At 33.5% G+C, this 13663-nt stretch overlaps 1 protein-coding gene across 13 annotated transcripts in view; it reads right to left on the bottom strand.

Moving 5' to 3' along the window:
• Positions 1-854: 854 nt before the first annotated feature.
• The window catches only part of Dhc36C (Dynein heavy chain at 36C), a 111713-nt gene continuing 98904 nt past the window's right edge, over positions 855-13663 (bottom strand). For 8 of the 13 annotated variants that reach the window (XM_087353394.1, XM_087353393.1, XM_022066152.2 and 5 more), the window contains 5 exons: positions 12569-12803; positions 4821-4972; positions 3662-3799; positions 1902-2045; positions 855-1781 (listed from right to left, as the gene is read on the bottom strand). In XM_087353394.1, coding sequence (XP_087209520.1) covers positions 1575-1781; positions 1902-2045; positions 3662-3799; positions 4821-4972; positions 12569-12803 — 876 coding nt within the window. In that variant the 3' untranslated portion in view covers positions 855-1574. Of the gene's footprint in view, positions 1782-1901; positions 2046-3661; positions 3800-4820; positions 4973-9944; positions 10142-12568; positions 12804-13663 lie in introns of those variants that run through there. The other 5 variants (XR_015536350.1, XR_015536351.1, XM_087353400.1 and 2 more) reach the window with 4 other exon arrangements.

Genomic DNA, 13663 nt, shown 5'->3' with positions numbered 1-13663 from the left:
TCATGGTGCCCCCTGCTTTAGTTAAACGACTGACTTGTCACCTTTTGCAGCCTGATATTGATTTGGACTCATCCACTTGTCCACTATGTGGACTTTTGGATATGATTGGAACCCACCTCACTATGTGCCCAGGTCTTAGTGATGTCATAGACATTAATACTGCGGAAAATTTTACTGGTTTTATCACCGATTCAAATCTGTATTGGGCTGCCAGAAATAGACTAATGACTGAGAGGCTTATGCCTGGCGTAGAATAAAAGAACATTTTAGAATGGATAGTAACAATTTTTTGTCATACTACCAGAGCATTAGGCAGTTTCAAATGAAAATAATGAATTACTGATCTGTGTTAATAAAACATACTCACAGCACACTCTGTATTAACTGTGCAGCACATGAAATTACAAGAATTCTTACAGGTTATTTGAAAAAATTATACTCTAGGACAAGTATGTAAAATTAGCAGCCTGTTCAATGTTTCAGTGTGTCTCAACTCAGTTCTCAAATTACACATGATATGCATCCCAAATTGTTTCAGTTTTAATAAATTTTAACTTTCAAATGCATGTCAAGTAGCTACTTCTGCACTGCTGCTTCATATTTCACTTGAAGAATGTGTTTTATTGTCTTAATGAAATTCATGTTTGGATGTACCCATGGGAAAATAGAGGGATGAAAAATATATTTTGGGCTGAAACATGGAGTTAGTAAAAGCAGGCAGTTATGATACTCCCCCTACCCATATAATGGCTGCTGGAAGAGTTGTCTTTTTTTTAAGTGGCTGAGTGTAACATGCCAGCTCCAGCAGCAAAAACTAGAGAAATAAAGAGTGAGTATTTTTGTCAAATACAACCTAAAATTTAGTCAGATTTATTACACCACAGTAAGGAACAGGATACAGAATGTTGTGATATCTAAACTCAACTAATCTTAAAACTTTGCATACTGTGTAGTGTATCAGAACTTAAAATAAGCAAACAAACAAACTATTACCTGTGAACTCCAATGCTTCATTGGAGTTCACAGGTATGGACGACGCAACCATGGCTCGCCGCAGACCAGTTATGGCCACCGGACCATTGGATCAATAGCTAAGTGCACAGTTCAACTCCTGTGAAACCAACAGCTAGTGTAGTGTTGCTTGATATGCTTTTGTAAAATATTCTACTTCATGATTTGTTTTCTAAACCATTTTGATTAAATGAATTAATTTCCTGTTGCCACTGATGATGACCTCTTGAGGTTGAAACGTGTTTGGCACTAGTGTCTTTTTTATAGTGTTAATAGTTTGTTTGTTTGCTTATTTTATGTTCTAAACTCAACTAAACTCTAAAAATATCCAACATATATGTTTCAACTATATATATATATATATATACAGAGCAAACAGGAGATTCTGAATATTTGACAGCATAATAAATTACGTGTATAACAAAGACAAAAACAACCTTAAAAATTATAAAGAAGGAAACAGAACCATTGCACAGAATAATATAACACATCAATTAACACAAATTATATTATTATAAGTAATTCAAAACTCATAGCAAACTCAGAGACTAGAGATATTGTTACTACTCTGACAGCTGGCAAAGCATGGCCACCCCGCGCATAATCCAGTGGTTAGCCGGCTTCACTGTTGGCAATGATATGGCAACAACAAAGTTGGTTGAATGGCCTATTGCAGAAAGCTCATCTCGTCTTTCAGACGTCTTGTACACAGGACATATGTATGTTTGTTGCTGTACAATATCTGACTGCTTCATTGGTTTCAGCCATATCTGAAACAAAATGACAAAAGTATGTTGATGAGTACATAATGTTTTAAGTTACGTTTACAACGTTCACTGAGTTAAGTTACACCTGATCTACTAGAGAACATTCAAGAGTAGGATACTCACAACAGGTGCAGAACTAAATAACACTCTGGGCAGTGACTCATCAAGAATGAATGCTTCATGATTCCAACGAGCTCCATCTAGGAATAAACCATATATGTATACCCCATCTTCTGGAGGTGTTTTGTAGTCACATTCCTTCATCACCTGCAAGCACAAGGCTATAACTCTCACAACCTGCCCAGTCAAGGAAGTGACAATCATCTCTACGAATGGGACAAGCAAAGTATGGTCACATTTTAGTTCTCCACATAGGCTGTGCTTGGCTGCTGCGCGGTATTATTCTAGTAAGTGCCAAAAGATTTACTACAGTTAAGTATAAATATTTTACAAGTAACCTGCCTGGTATTTTCCATACCTCATTGCCACTAATGTTCATTTATTATCAATATAACTTGACTGGTTGAAGACTAAAAACCCCCAGGTGCAAAGCTAATCACACTACTTTTTTTTGTTATTACTTGTACTTGTTTTACTTTTCTTGTTAAATAATGTACCACATCAGAAAATGTAGCAAATAAAATCTTTTGATCAATTGGATGCACATGTTATGTATCAGTCTCTTGTGGCTAATTTACATAAAATTATAATTTTACCTGTTGTTTTATATGGGTATGTAACTTGAGGTAGTGATATTATAGTATATTGTTTTAAAGTACTGACAATTATGGCGTTAAATTGATAGACTTATAGTGACTATACACACATGCACACACACACAATATACATATATACAGAGTATATATATAATGCTTACTACAATTCAGTTCAGGACCTTTTGCATTCCCATCTCCTATCCAAAAGCATAACAATTACAGTACAAAACTACAATTCTGCTGTTGTTTTATATGTGTGTAAAACTTGGTCTGTCACATTAACAAGGGAACAGTATAACAAGGCACCAAAGAGTATATTTGGTTCTTTGAGAGATGAATAACAAAAGGCTGCAGAAATTGCATAATGAAAATCTTCAAAATCCAACATAAATCAGTATAAAGTCATTTGTACTCATCACAAAATATGATACTGATTAATAAAGGGAAAATTAAATTCACAGGAAATGAAGCATGGAAGACACCTAGGCAAAAATGGAAGGATTATATTAAAGAAACAGGTTGTGAGGATATGGACTAGATTCAACTGACACACAATAGAGTCCAGTAGCAGGTTCTTGTAAACATGATAATGAACATCCATGTTTCATAAACGGCTGATAATTTCCTGACTACATGAGTGACTATCAGCTTCTCAAGGACTCTACTTCATGTACTTAGTTCTTAATTTTCTATATAATACATAATTTAAAAAAACTCACAAAGGTCAGTTTTAACTTCAAGTAATATGCAGGAATAATTGAACGGAATACATCAAAACTAAATTTACCTGAAAACTTTCAGTGACAATTTCAGTATCAAATTCAACTGAAACTTTCTACGTAATTTCAGAGATGAAACATGGTCAGAACCAGCGTTCCAGTTATGAATTTTATGCTTTCTGCATGGAGAACATATAAAAAGAGTTCTGATAAATGAATTCTTACAGACTTCAAATACAAATAATTTATCAACAGACCAACATTTCTTTTGGCTACTAATTATCCAGGTCATTTGCCAAGTAGGAACATCATTATCTTAAAATTCATGAATTCTTCAAAACAAGATGAAGGGAACTCAGGAATAGTAGTTTCCATAATGACTAGCTTCATTGAAAGTACTAAAGTGATTCTCAGAAAAGAGTTACACAACAATTAAAATTATTCTCACCTCAAAATCAAATGCAAGCATATCAATTGGGATTTTATATTTCCGAGCTGAATTAATCTGTGCTGCTGTGAGGAAGGCTTGTGTGAAGAAAAACCCAGGCAGCCAAAATGTTGGTGGGGGCCCATCTACAAACCATTTCTGTAAGAAGTAAGCACAAACATCTCTATAAATTTTTACACATATTTATGTTCACTAAATATAGAGTAATTCTTTAATATGTAAACAAGTTAAGACCTCACTCATTACCCTTCATTCTATTGATCAGGTTGGTGTATTCATGATACTTTAACTTGTATTACTTGTTGTACCCAGTTTTAATCTCAGTTCAGATGAGCTGTACCTTAGTTAATGAAAGAACAGACAAAAATGTTTCCCAACAGTCTACCTAACAGCTACCTCCCCTAACATTCTTCCCACCTCCCACCAGCTGTCACCATCAACATGCACACTCTCTCTCACTCTCTCTCTCTCTGCTTTCTAAATCTATTCCATTACTTAATTTTATTAAACTAAATTAATATATACATATTTTTTGCATAATTAAATAAGCTGGAGTAGAAGCAAACTGTTTTTTGGACTGTTCAAGACTAAATAAAGCTAATAAAACATGATGTTCTGGAGATTGGAGTCTATCTCCGTCTTCAGGTAAAACCTACTCTGTTGGGTCCAATCAAGAGAGCTAGTCCCTATCTCCGAAATTAACCTGGAGACAGTATATTGCCTGACTATGGAATGGACAACCAGACTTCAATCCCCAACATGGACAAACAGATTTTCTTCTAACCTCTGCATCCAGACCAGTTCTAGGGCCTACAATGGGTACCAGAGGTGCTATCCCTGGGTATAAAGTGCAGCCAGTAGTATCAATCCATTTGTCATTTAATGGATATTAAATAATCAGCTAATGAATTAATCTCAGTCCAACATTTTAATGAAAGTCTTAATTCAACATAAATGGACAATTTTTGCAGGTAAATCCTGACACAAATCAACTTTACGTTAGAACATAACATCAATCAATTTTCTACTGAAAAGAATTTAAGATCAGCTCATTAATTAATCACAATCCAACATATAGATAAAACCTTTAATTTTAGATAAGTGAAAGATATTCTGTTGGCAAAACACGAAGAAAATCCACAGTTTTATTTCAACACACCTGGAGGAAGTCAAGTCGAGCCAGGAAATCAGTAATGTAGCTGCCAAGTGGTTTCAAAGATGGATATGACTGCTGCATCCACATGGATGGGATCCTCCCAGTCAGGATGCTTGTCATCACTTCTTCCAGCTCTGATGATATCATCACATATCCTGGTCAAAAATTTAAATCATTTCACATCAAAGAATAAGAACACTTGGTGGTCTAGAAGTAAGAATATAATACTTATGAATCATATGTCAATTCTTTTCATATCTGCCTTGCATGATTGTTGGGTTATTTAAGAATTCATTTTAACTGTGTAAATTATGTATCATCATATGGTAAGAAGATAGTAAATTATGGATTTGAAAGACCAAAAAACAATTAGTCATGATCTGGTAAAAATAAAGAAAATCAAGAAATAGTATGGGTTGGGATAGCCAGTTCCTAGATAAAAATTCAAACCTGGGACTTCTCAGTTACAAATATGGAATGCTAACCACCTGACCACAAAGTCTGGCTTAATATTTGCTGAATACCAAATATATATATATATGAGACGGCATAGCTCAGTCAGTATAGTGACTAGCTATGGACTGGACATTCAGGGTTTGATCCCCGATGGGGGCAGAGGATTTTTCCTGTAGCCTCTGTGTCCAGACCAGTTCTGGGGCCCACCCAGCCTCCTATTCAATGGGTACTGGGGTCCTTTCCCAGGGGTAAAGCATGGCTGGGGCTTGACGCTAACCACTCACCTCCACCTAGTGCCGAGGTTAAGAATGAGTAGGAGCTATATCTCCTCTCCCCCCAAGTGCCTACACAGCGTATATTGGGACAGCTATTTTATATATATATTTTTTACCAAGAATTTGTCAATTTTCAGTCACATGGTCATGACATTATCATGTATTCAAGGTTTTGTAAGCAACTTCTGAATGTAAGCCTCAAGGAATGCTAAAAATATGCCAAAATAAGTATTGTAGTTTGTCAGCAGCAGATGAGATAGTGTGTGAGTTTGGAGAGAACATATTAGTAGACCAGATTACTATTAGAAATACTGAATACAAAATCTTTCCTACAACATGCATTTGTACTTTGCCAGTTGTAATGAGATGAATTCTAAGGTTGGTAGACCCAGAATGACATATGTATTCTTGATATGCTAGTGAGAACTAGTGTAAAACTACATCTCTCAACAAAATATAATTTTCTTCTTGTCATAATGGTACAAATTTTGAGGAACAGAACAGAAATTGAAGAGGAGCTAATTTTTGATTCTGATTCTGAAGAAGCAATCTCATCTGATAGTGAAAGTGAGCTTGATGAAAACAATATGGTAGTAGGCTATAGTAATAATGAGACTGGAAGTTGATCAAGACCATGAAATCCATAGTTCCATAGTTCTTGACAGCCTTGTCTGGTTGATGCAAAATTGTAGTAATCTGTTTCATCATTTTACTGTAAAACAGCATATAGAGCTGTTCAAAAGTGGACCAGTAATCTATCAGTCCATCCTACTTATTATGCCCCATTCGTATGGTAAGTGCCAAATATTTATACATCTCCTATACAGTCATATCAAGAAGTCTAGATTATCTGTCATTATCAAGTGTGTCTAAATACTAGTTATAGTATTTATTAGTCTCTACCACCAACAGCTGGATTGTGTCAATGAAGAAGTGAAAAAAGATGGCAGATGATGAAATCCTCATTCAAATAAAGTGCCTCTTGTATCTTCAATCTAATGCAGCATTTCTCAACCGGGGTTCCCCGGAACCCTTGGGTTCCGCGAGAAATAGTGATGAATAGGCTAATCATATGTAAATGTATTTTTGAGTCATTTTTGTGTTTAATTTCATATTCGTAATTTTACTATACACGTACGACATATTCTTGGGTATTATAATAAAGTCTTCAACCTGTTATATCATTTAGAAGTATAATAATCATAAGAAATATATTTAGCGACGTCTATACAGCGCCAATATGAAACCGCCTGTAGTGGTCAGTGTACACTGTACACTGTACAGGAGCTGTACATGGCGGATTCACATATCATCGAGTGACTCACTTGAGTACAGGACGCATGCATGGTCTTAATCAGTCCTGTTTGTGCTTCCTGGCATGCAGGTACAGTCCCTCATTCACCCACATTATTTAGTATATTTTACCCGTCCTTTAGGGATGTTATCTGCTCACATGAATTTTAAAAATTTAAGTATGTTTTTGATTATTTTGTTAATTTATGAGAAGTTTGTGTGTGTGTTTTCTCTCTCTCTGTCTTCCAAAGTTATTTCTTCTGTTTGCCTTTATTTGCTTCAGTTTTATTTGTTTAAGTTTTATTTATCAAGTTATTTATCAATTATTTATTTTCATCCGTCTTATCACAATATTTAAAATTTCTTATAATTAAGATAATAAAATATTATTGACGTTCCATATCGATTGATCGATTTACACTTTGGAACATCCTTTACACAACATGTTTCAGTTTTTATAAAACCATCTTCAGGTGTATAAGATTTTCGAACTTAAAACTCAAATATTATTCCATTTGGTGATGTTTTATGCCATTTGTTTTTCGAATTTGGGCGAGGTGTTGTCTTTTCTTAAATTTAATCAGATGTACATATCGGTCTGTAAGTAGAAGATTGAAAGAAACACTAAAGAATTTGAAAGAATTTATAAAAGAATTTAGAGAATAAAATGCAAAATATATAAATTATAGATAAAAGTAGCAGTAAGATATAAATAAAAACAAATAAAACATACCTTAGATGTAGGATTGATTGTATGTTCCGATATGTCCAGAAGTACGACTGTCATCGTATAGGTGTGGGTCAATACTGACTGTGGTTGCTTGTGGAAGGAGTAAGTGAAAGGTGGCTGTCGGGGTTGGGGTTAATGATCTGTAGTGCATTGAAGATGGGGTTATTAAGGAATATGTTATTGTCATTTAGACAAATGTTTTGTTTATATGTTTGTTGTATGTAATATTTTTCTATTGTATTCCTATGTTTTTTGTTTTGTACTATTTTTAATATGTCCATTGTTTCGTTTATTGTATTATATGCATGTCCTGTATTTAGAATATGTTTTGCGTATGCAGAACTGTCTTTATTGTGTCTTATGGCTGCAATATGTTCTTTGTATCTATGTGTGAAAGTGCGGCCAGTTTGTCCTATATATGTTAATGGACAGTCTTTACATTTTAATTTGTATATACCCGGTAAGTTATATTGATTGTTTATGTTTATTGGTGGTTTTTGTTTGAGGAGGTTTTTTATTGTGTTTTTTGTTTTGAAAGCGATTTTTATTTTGTTTTCTTTAAATAGTTTTGTTATGAATTTGGTTTCCTTACCTATGTATGTAAAAGTGGCCCATTTATCTTGTATGTTTTCATTTTCGTTAGGTTTTGTTGTTTTATTAGGTTTTATATTTATTTTGTGATTATTATATCCGTTTTCATTGAGAATTTGTTGGATGATGTTTAATTCTATTTGTTTGTTTTTTGTAGATATTGGATATAGGTTTTTTCTGTTTAGTAAGTAATTTATGGACATTTGTTTATGTTCGAAGGGGTGGCAAGAAGAGGCATGTATTATGGTGCTTGTTGTAGTTGGTTTTCTATAAATTTTGAATTCAAATCTTTTTGTTTTTCTAATTATAGTTAAATCTAGGTAGTTTATTGTATTGTTTTGTTCAAGTTCTATTGTAAATTGAATATTTTGATTTATGTTGTTAAATTCGTTAAGTACTTGTTGAATATTTGTCTTTTCCGTATTGTAAATTATTAATATGTCATCTACGTATCTGCTATAGTATTGGATATGGTTTTTATTTAAAATGTTTATTATATTATTATGTTCTAAGTATTGGAGGAATATTTCAGATAATATGCTAGACGTGGGGGCACCCATAGGTAGTCCAGTATTTTGTTGCCAGTATTTGTCATTAAATTGAAAATAATAAAATAAACAATATGACGCAATTACACTATCTTATGAATGACTGTCAAGTTATTTATCTTCTTTTTTATATATTTTATTTTATATTACAGAAATGTCTGACCGTGAAATGTGGCGATTTTTGAAGGGGAAACATCCAGACAATTCTGAAGAGGCAAGTGATGAAGAATTGCTATCTCCTGACAAATTTCACTGCACTAGTGCAAAAACAGGCACAAGAAAGGTTCGTCTTTACAATGAAAGTTTCTTATCAATAAGTCGATGTATCGATGACATGTCACATGACGCTGAAGAGGTTTTGCGTGATAAACTGAAAAATAGCAGTTTTTCTATCCAGGTTGATGGATCAACATATCTTACCAATAAATGTCACATTGTAGCTTTTGTAAGATTTGTCAATGAGGGTGAAATTCAAGAAAACTTTTTCTGTTTCAAAGAATTGCCTGAGACAAACAAAGGAATAGATATATTTAATATTTTGTCCTCATATCTGGAAACAAAAGGTCCCTCCTAATAGAACTATCTATGTTGGCATCTGTACTGATGGTGCCCCATCCATGGTTGGCTCCATAAGAGGTTATGTTTCTCACGTAAAACAAGAAAATGCTGATGTTGTCTCAACACACTGCTTTCTTCACAGAGAGTTGCTGATTTCAAAATCTCTTGGAGATGAATTGAAAAAAGTTTTTGATGATGCTACAAAAATGGTTAACTTTATTAAACAAAGACCAGTTCACTCCAGAATGTTTAAAAAGCTGTGTGAAAACCTGGACAAAGAGCACATAAATCTCTTGCTACATACAGAAATCTGGTGGCTGAGTAGAGGAAGAGTTCTAAATAGGGTGTTTGAGCTAAAAGATGAACTGCAGTAATACTTTCAAGAAAGCAATAAGCAAGATTTTGCCAAGTGCATTGATGACGAAAAATGGTTGCAGAGGCTAGCCTACTTGGCAGACATTTTTCATCACATGAATCAGCTGAGCAAGTCACTGCAAGGCCCTGGAGAAAATATATTGACTTCAAGTGACAAGATTCTTGGATTTAAAAGAAGACTGAATCTTTGAATAAATCATGTTGCAAAAGGGAATCTTGAGATGTTTCAGTTACTGGTGGGGCTTAAAAGTAAAGAAGGATATTAGCAAATTTCAAGTCTTATTGAAACCCACCTGGAAGAACTGTTGATCAAAATCAAACATTATTATCCTTCCCTTTCAACACAAGTGTATGATTGGGTGAGGGATCCACACTCTGAATCTTCTGTTCATCTTGAAAACTTGACTTTAAGAGAAGAGGAAGAACTTTGCGGGCTGCAATCTGATCATACACTCAAGATGAGATTTACTGACCTATCCCTGGACAAGTTCTGGATTTCTGTGAAAGAAGAGTATCCTGCCATTCATAGGAAAGCAATAAATATATTGCTGCAGTTTTCAACCTCTTACATGTGTGAGCAAGCTTTTTCTTATTTAACAAGTATCAAGAACAAAGACAGAAATCATCTCCTTTCAGCTGAAGATGAAATCCATGTGTGTTTATCTAAAGTTCGACCCTGAATTAAGTATTTGTGTACCAAAAGACAAGCACAGGTTTCACAATAGAAAAGTAAATTTTATTATCTAAATTGGCTTCAAAAATAACATTTCCTTTAACATATATTTGTTCATATGGCATTTTACCTTGATTTATCTTATGCTTTTTCAACATTGTCAATAAACGATTTAGTTATTGTAGTAGTTATTATCTGTTTTCGTTCTGTTTATATGTGTTATATACGATATTGGTTATGTTATTTTTTGTGTTTACAGATATGGGGGTTAATTTTTTGTGTGAATGAAAACCTCTGTATAAGGTCTCTTGAACAGGCAGTTTGATTTCAGTTTTTTTTCCCCAATAAACTCGAGAAACACGTAAGTTATTTTTTGCTTAAACCAGCTATCAGAAAAAATATATTATGTTTTCCTTATGAACTTTAGGTTTATAGAAGAGAAAGAAAGATATTAATAATGATATATAATAATTTTTATGTAGGGGTTCCCTGAGACATGATTATTATTTCAAGGGTTCTGCAAGGGTAAAAAATGTTGAGAAACGCTGATCTAATGGGACCTCCAATAAAAGGTTGATCCTCACCAGAATTCGATGGCAGAATTTGGAGAATAAGATCACTCTTCAATAAACTGTATGACACCTATGCTAAATTTTATAATCCATTTAAACATTTAGCTGTAGATGAAATCATTGTGCAGTTCAAAGGGAAAGTTATTTTGAAGCAATACATTCTTAAAAAGAACAAACGCTTTGGCAGAAAAATTCACAAACTTTGCAACATAACTGGTTATACTTATGAGAATTATCAACTGTTGTGCAATTGTCAAACAGAATCATACAGGAATGCCTGAGGACTTTCATAATAAGATGCTAAAATGTAAATGGGATGACACACATGCTAGAGTTAGAGGTATCTTGACAGCAATGATTTGGAAAGACAAGTGAGATGTGTGCATACTGACAAATGAGCATAAACCAACAGCAGAAAGAAACTTCTATGATGAATGTGGGAGAGCTCATAACCCTGCCACTGCTGAAAACTAGTGTCAGCACATGAGCTAGGTTGACAAAGAATACAGAATAGCTAATAGCTATTCAATTAGTCAGAGAATGTGGAAGTGGGCATAGCAATTACTTTTTATCCTGCTAGATTTAACAATATTAAATAGTTATATCATTCTAACATCTTCTTGTAGTCAAGTTGCTAAACAGACCATCAAAAATTCTCTTTGACTAAACTTCAAAATTTGTTGGAAATGAATGAATAGAAAGAAAGGATTCTCAACCTCAAACCACCCCAACCCCACAAGCCAATCCACTGACTTATCTTGCACCTAGCACACTGGATACTGGCAAGCTGCAGTGCTGTGTTTGTTCAATAAAGAAGAAGAGAGTGCAAAGTGAATTTGTGTATAGACCTGTGGTTTTGTATTTTCAATATAAAAATAAACTTCTAAAACAATTTTCTGTTTCAATGTGAAAAGAACAACATGTAATAAAATATGAGCAATCTATATTTATATATTCTGTTTTTAATTTAATTCAGGAATCTATAACCTGTTTTGAAGAAAAAAAACTCTGTACCATTAAAATATAACATTGTAAAACTGGGCAACATATTTTCTTTCAATGCCTTTAATTATAGCACTAATAGTTTCATGGATAGAAACATTTTCTCAGTACTACAGTAATACAATTTATACTCAAAATAAGCTGTCAGCCCCACAAAAATGGGTGTTTAAATACCCTCTTCCCATATAATAATAGTTAACTGAGCCAGAAGATTATTAAATGGAATTGTGTATGACATTAGAAAAATCAATGTTAAATAATGAATGTTTTGTTATTATAACTTGGTGCATTACAAAACCAAACATAATACTAAACATGTTTTAAAACAATATAAACATGAATGGGTCCTAGATAATGATTAAACTTACTACCAATCAAAATTAAACATGTTACATTTAAATTAGTATAATACTAATATAGACACCCTTTACTTGCTCATCAACTGTACTTGTTTGATTTAGCTTTATGTGACTTTTCCATGTTTATGAAACTAAATTTTTTTTTTTGAATGGGTCTTATTTTAAATTACTTAATGATAATGAAAGCAATGTGATAAGAGTATGTAACAGATTATTGAAAAATTATTTTCAGCATATTGTCTGTGCAGTAGTAACATACAGTGTTTCTTTTCACAAAAACAGTCTTGTTATTTGTTACAACTCATATAGTTATATATACCCTTGACAGCCTTCTGAATGTTGATGAGACTATTTTCAATACATGTCAATAAGACATTGTATCGTCCCATCTCTTGGACCAGCACAGTGTTCATGGATTGATTGTACTGTGTAGGATACTTTTCCACAGCCAGATTCAGGTCAAAGTTCCTGGGAAGCTTATTCAATATATCAGCTGACACTTCCAGCACTACTTCATCTGGAGACTTTGCTGAGCTCTCTGCTAAAAGTGCATCCTGACCAAAAAGAAATCATTAATAAAACATGTACATTTGTGAACAACACTAAGATCAACATTACAAGACCTCAATACAATACTTTTATTTTCCGTCGTTTCACAAGCTTATTGTTAAAATCACATAAAATTTCACATAAAATTGTTACATTTTTAAAATTGACGACATGTTTCGATATACAATTCTATCATCGTCAGGTCTATCAAAATTAAAATTAAAATCTGGTGTATCTGTTGCTCTGCTTATATTGATTTTGTTTTTACCCGTTTTTGATTTTATTACATCTCCAGGCTTCTTCCATTTAATTTTGGAGACTGCGCCTGGGTGCCTATATCTGTAAAATCAATTTTAATTTTCATATCGTGATTCTGGCTACCGACATAGGAAATGGAATAATTTTACTCTAATTTTATATTTATTTTAAGGAATTACTCAAATATATCGTATTACAAGCAAAAGAAATGCAATCACAAAATATAAAGTATTATAACATACCGGGTTGTGTGTGATGTGCGTGTCCGTTGTTATTGAATGGCAGACAGCAACTGAGTTGTGAGTATCGTGTGTGGCTATATATAGGTGAAAGTTGTTTAGGGGGTTGGGTCAATGGACTGTCCATTGACCCAACCCCCTAAACAACTTTCACCTATATATAGCCACACACGATACTCACAACTCAGTTGCTGTCTGCCATTCAATAACAACGGACACGCACATCACACACAACCCGGTATGTTATAATACTTTATATTTTGTGATTGCATTTCTTTTGCTTGTAATACGATATATTTGAGTAATTCCTTAAAATAAATATAAAATTAGAGTAAAATTATTCCATTTCCTATGTCGGTAGCCAGAAT

This window comes from Zootermopsis nevadensis, unplaced genomic scaffold, assembly GCF_977971745.1.
Source record: "Zootermopsis nevadensis isolate Lab colony 2312 unplaced genomic scaffold, Znev_1.0 Znev_ptg000022l, whole genome shotgun sequence".
Lineage (NCBI taxonomy): Eukaryota > Metazoa > Arthropoda > Insecta > Blattodea > Termopsidae > Zootermopsis > Zootermopsis nevadensis.
Note: the sequence above shows the minus strand (reverse complement) of the source record. Positions and strands in the feature narration are given on the sequence as shown.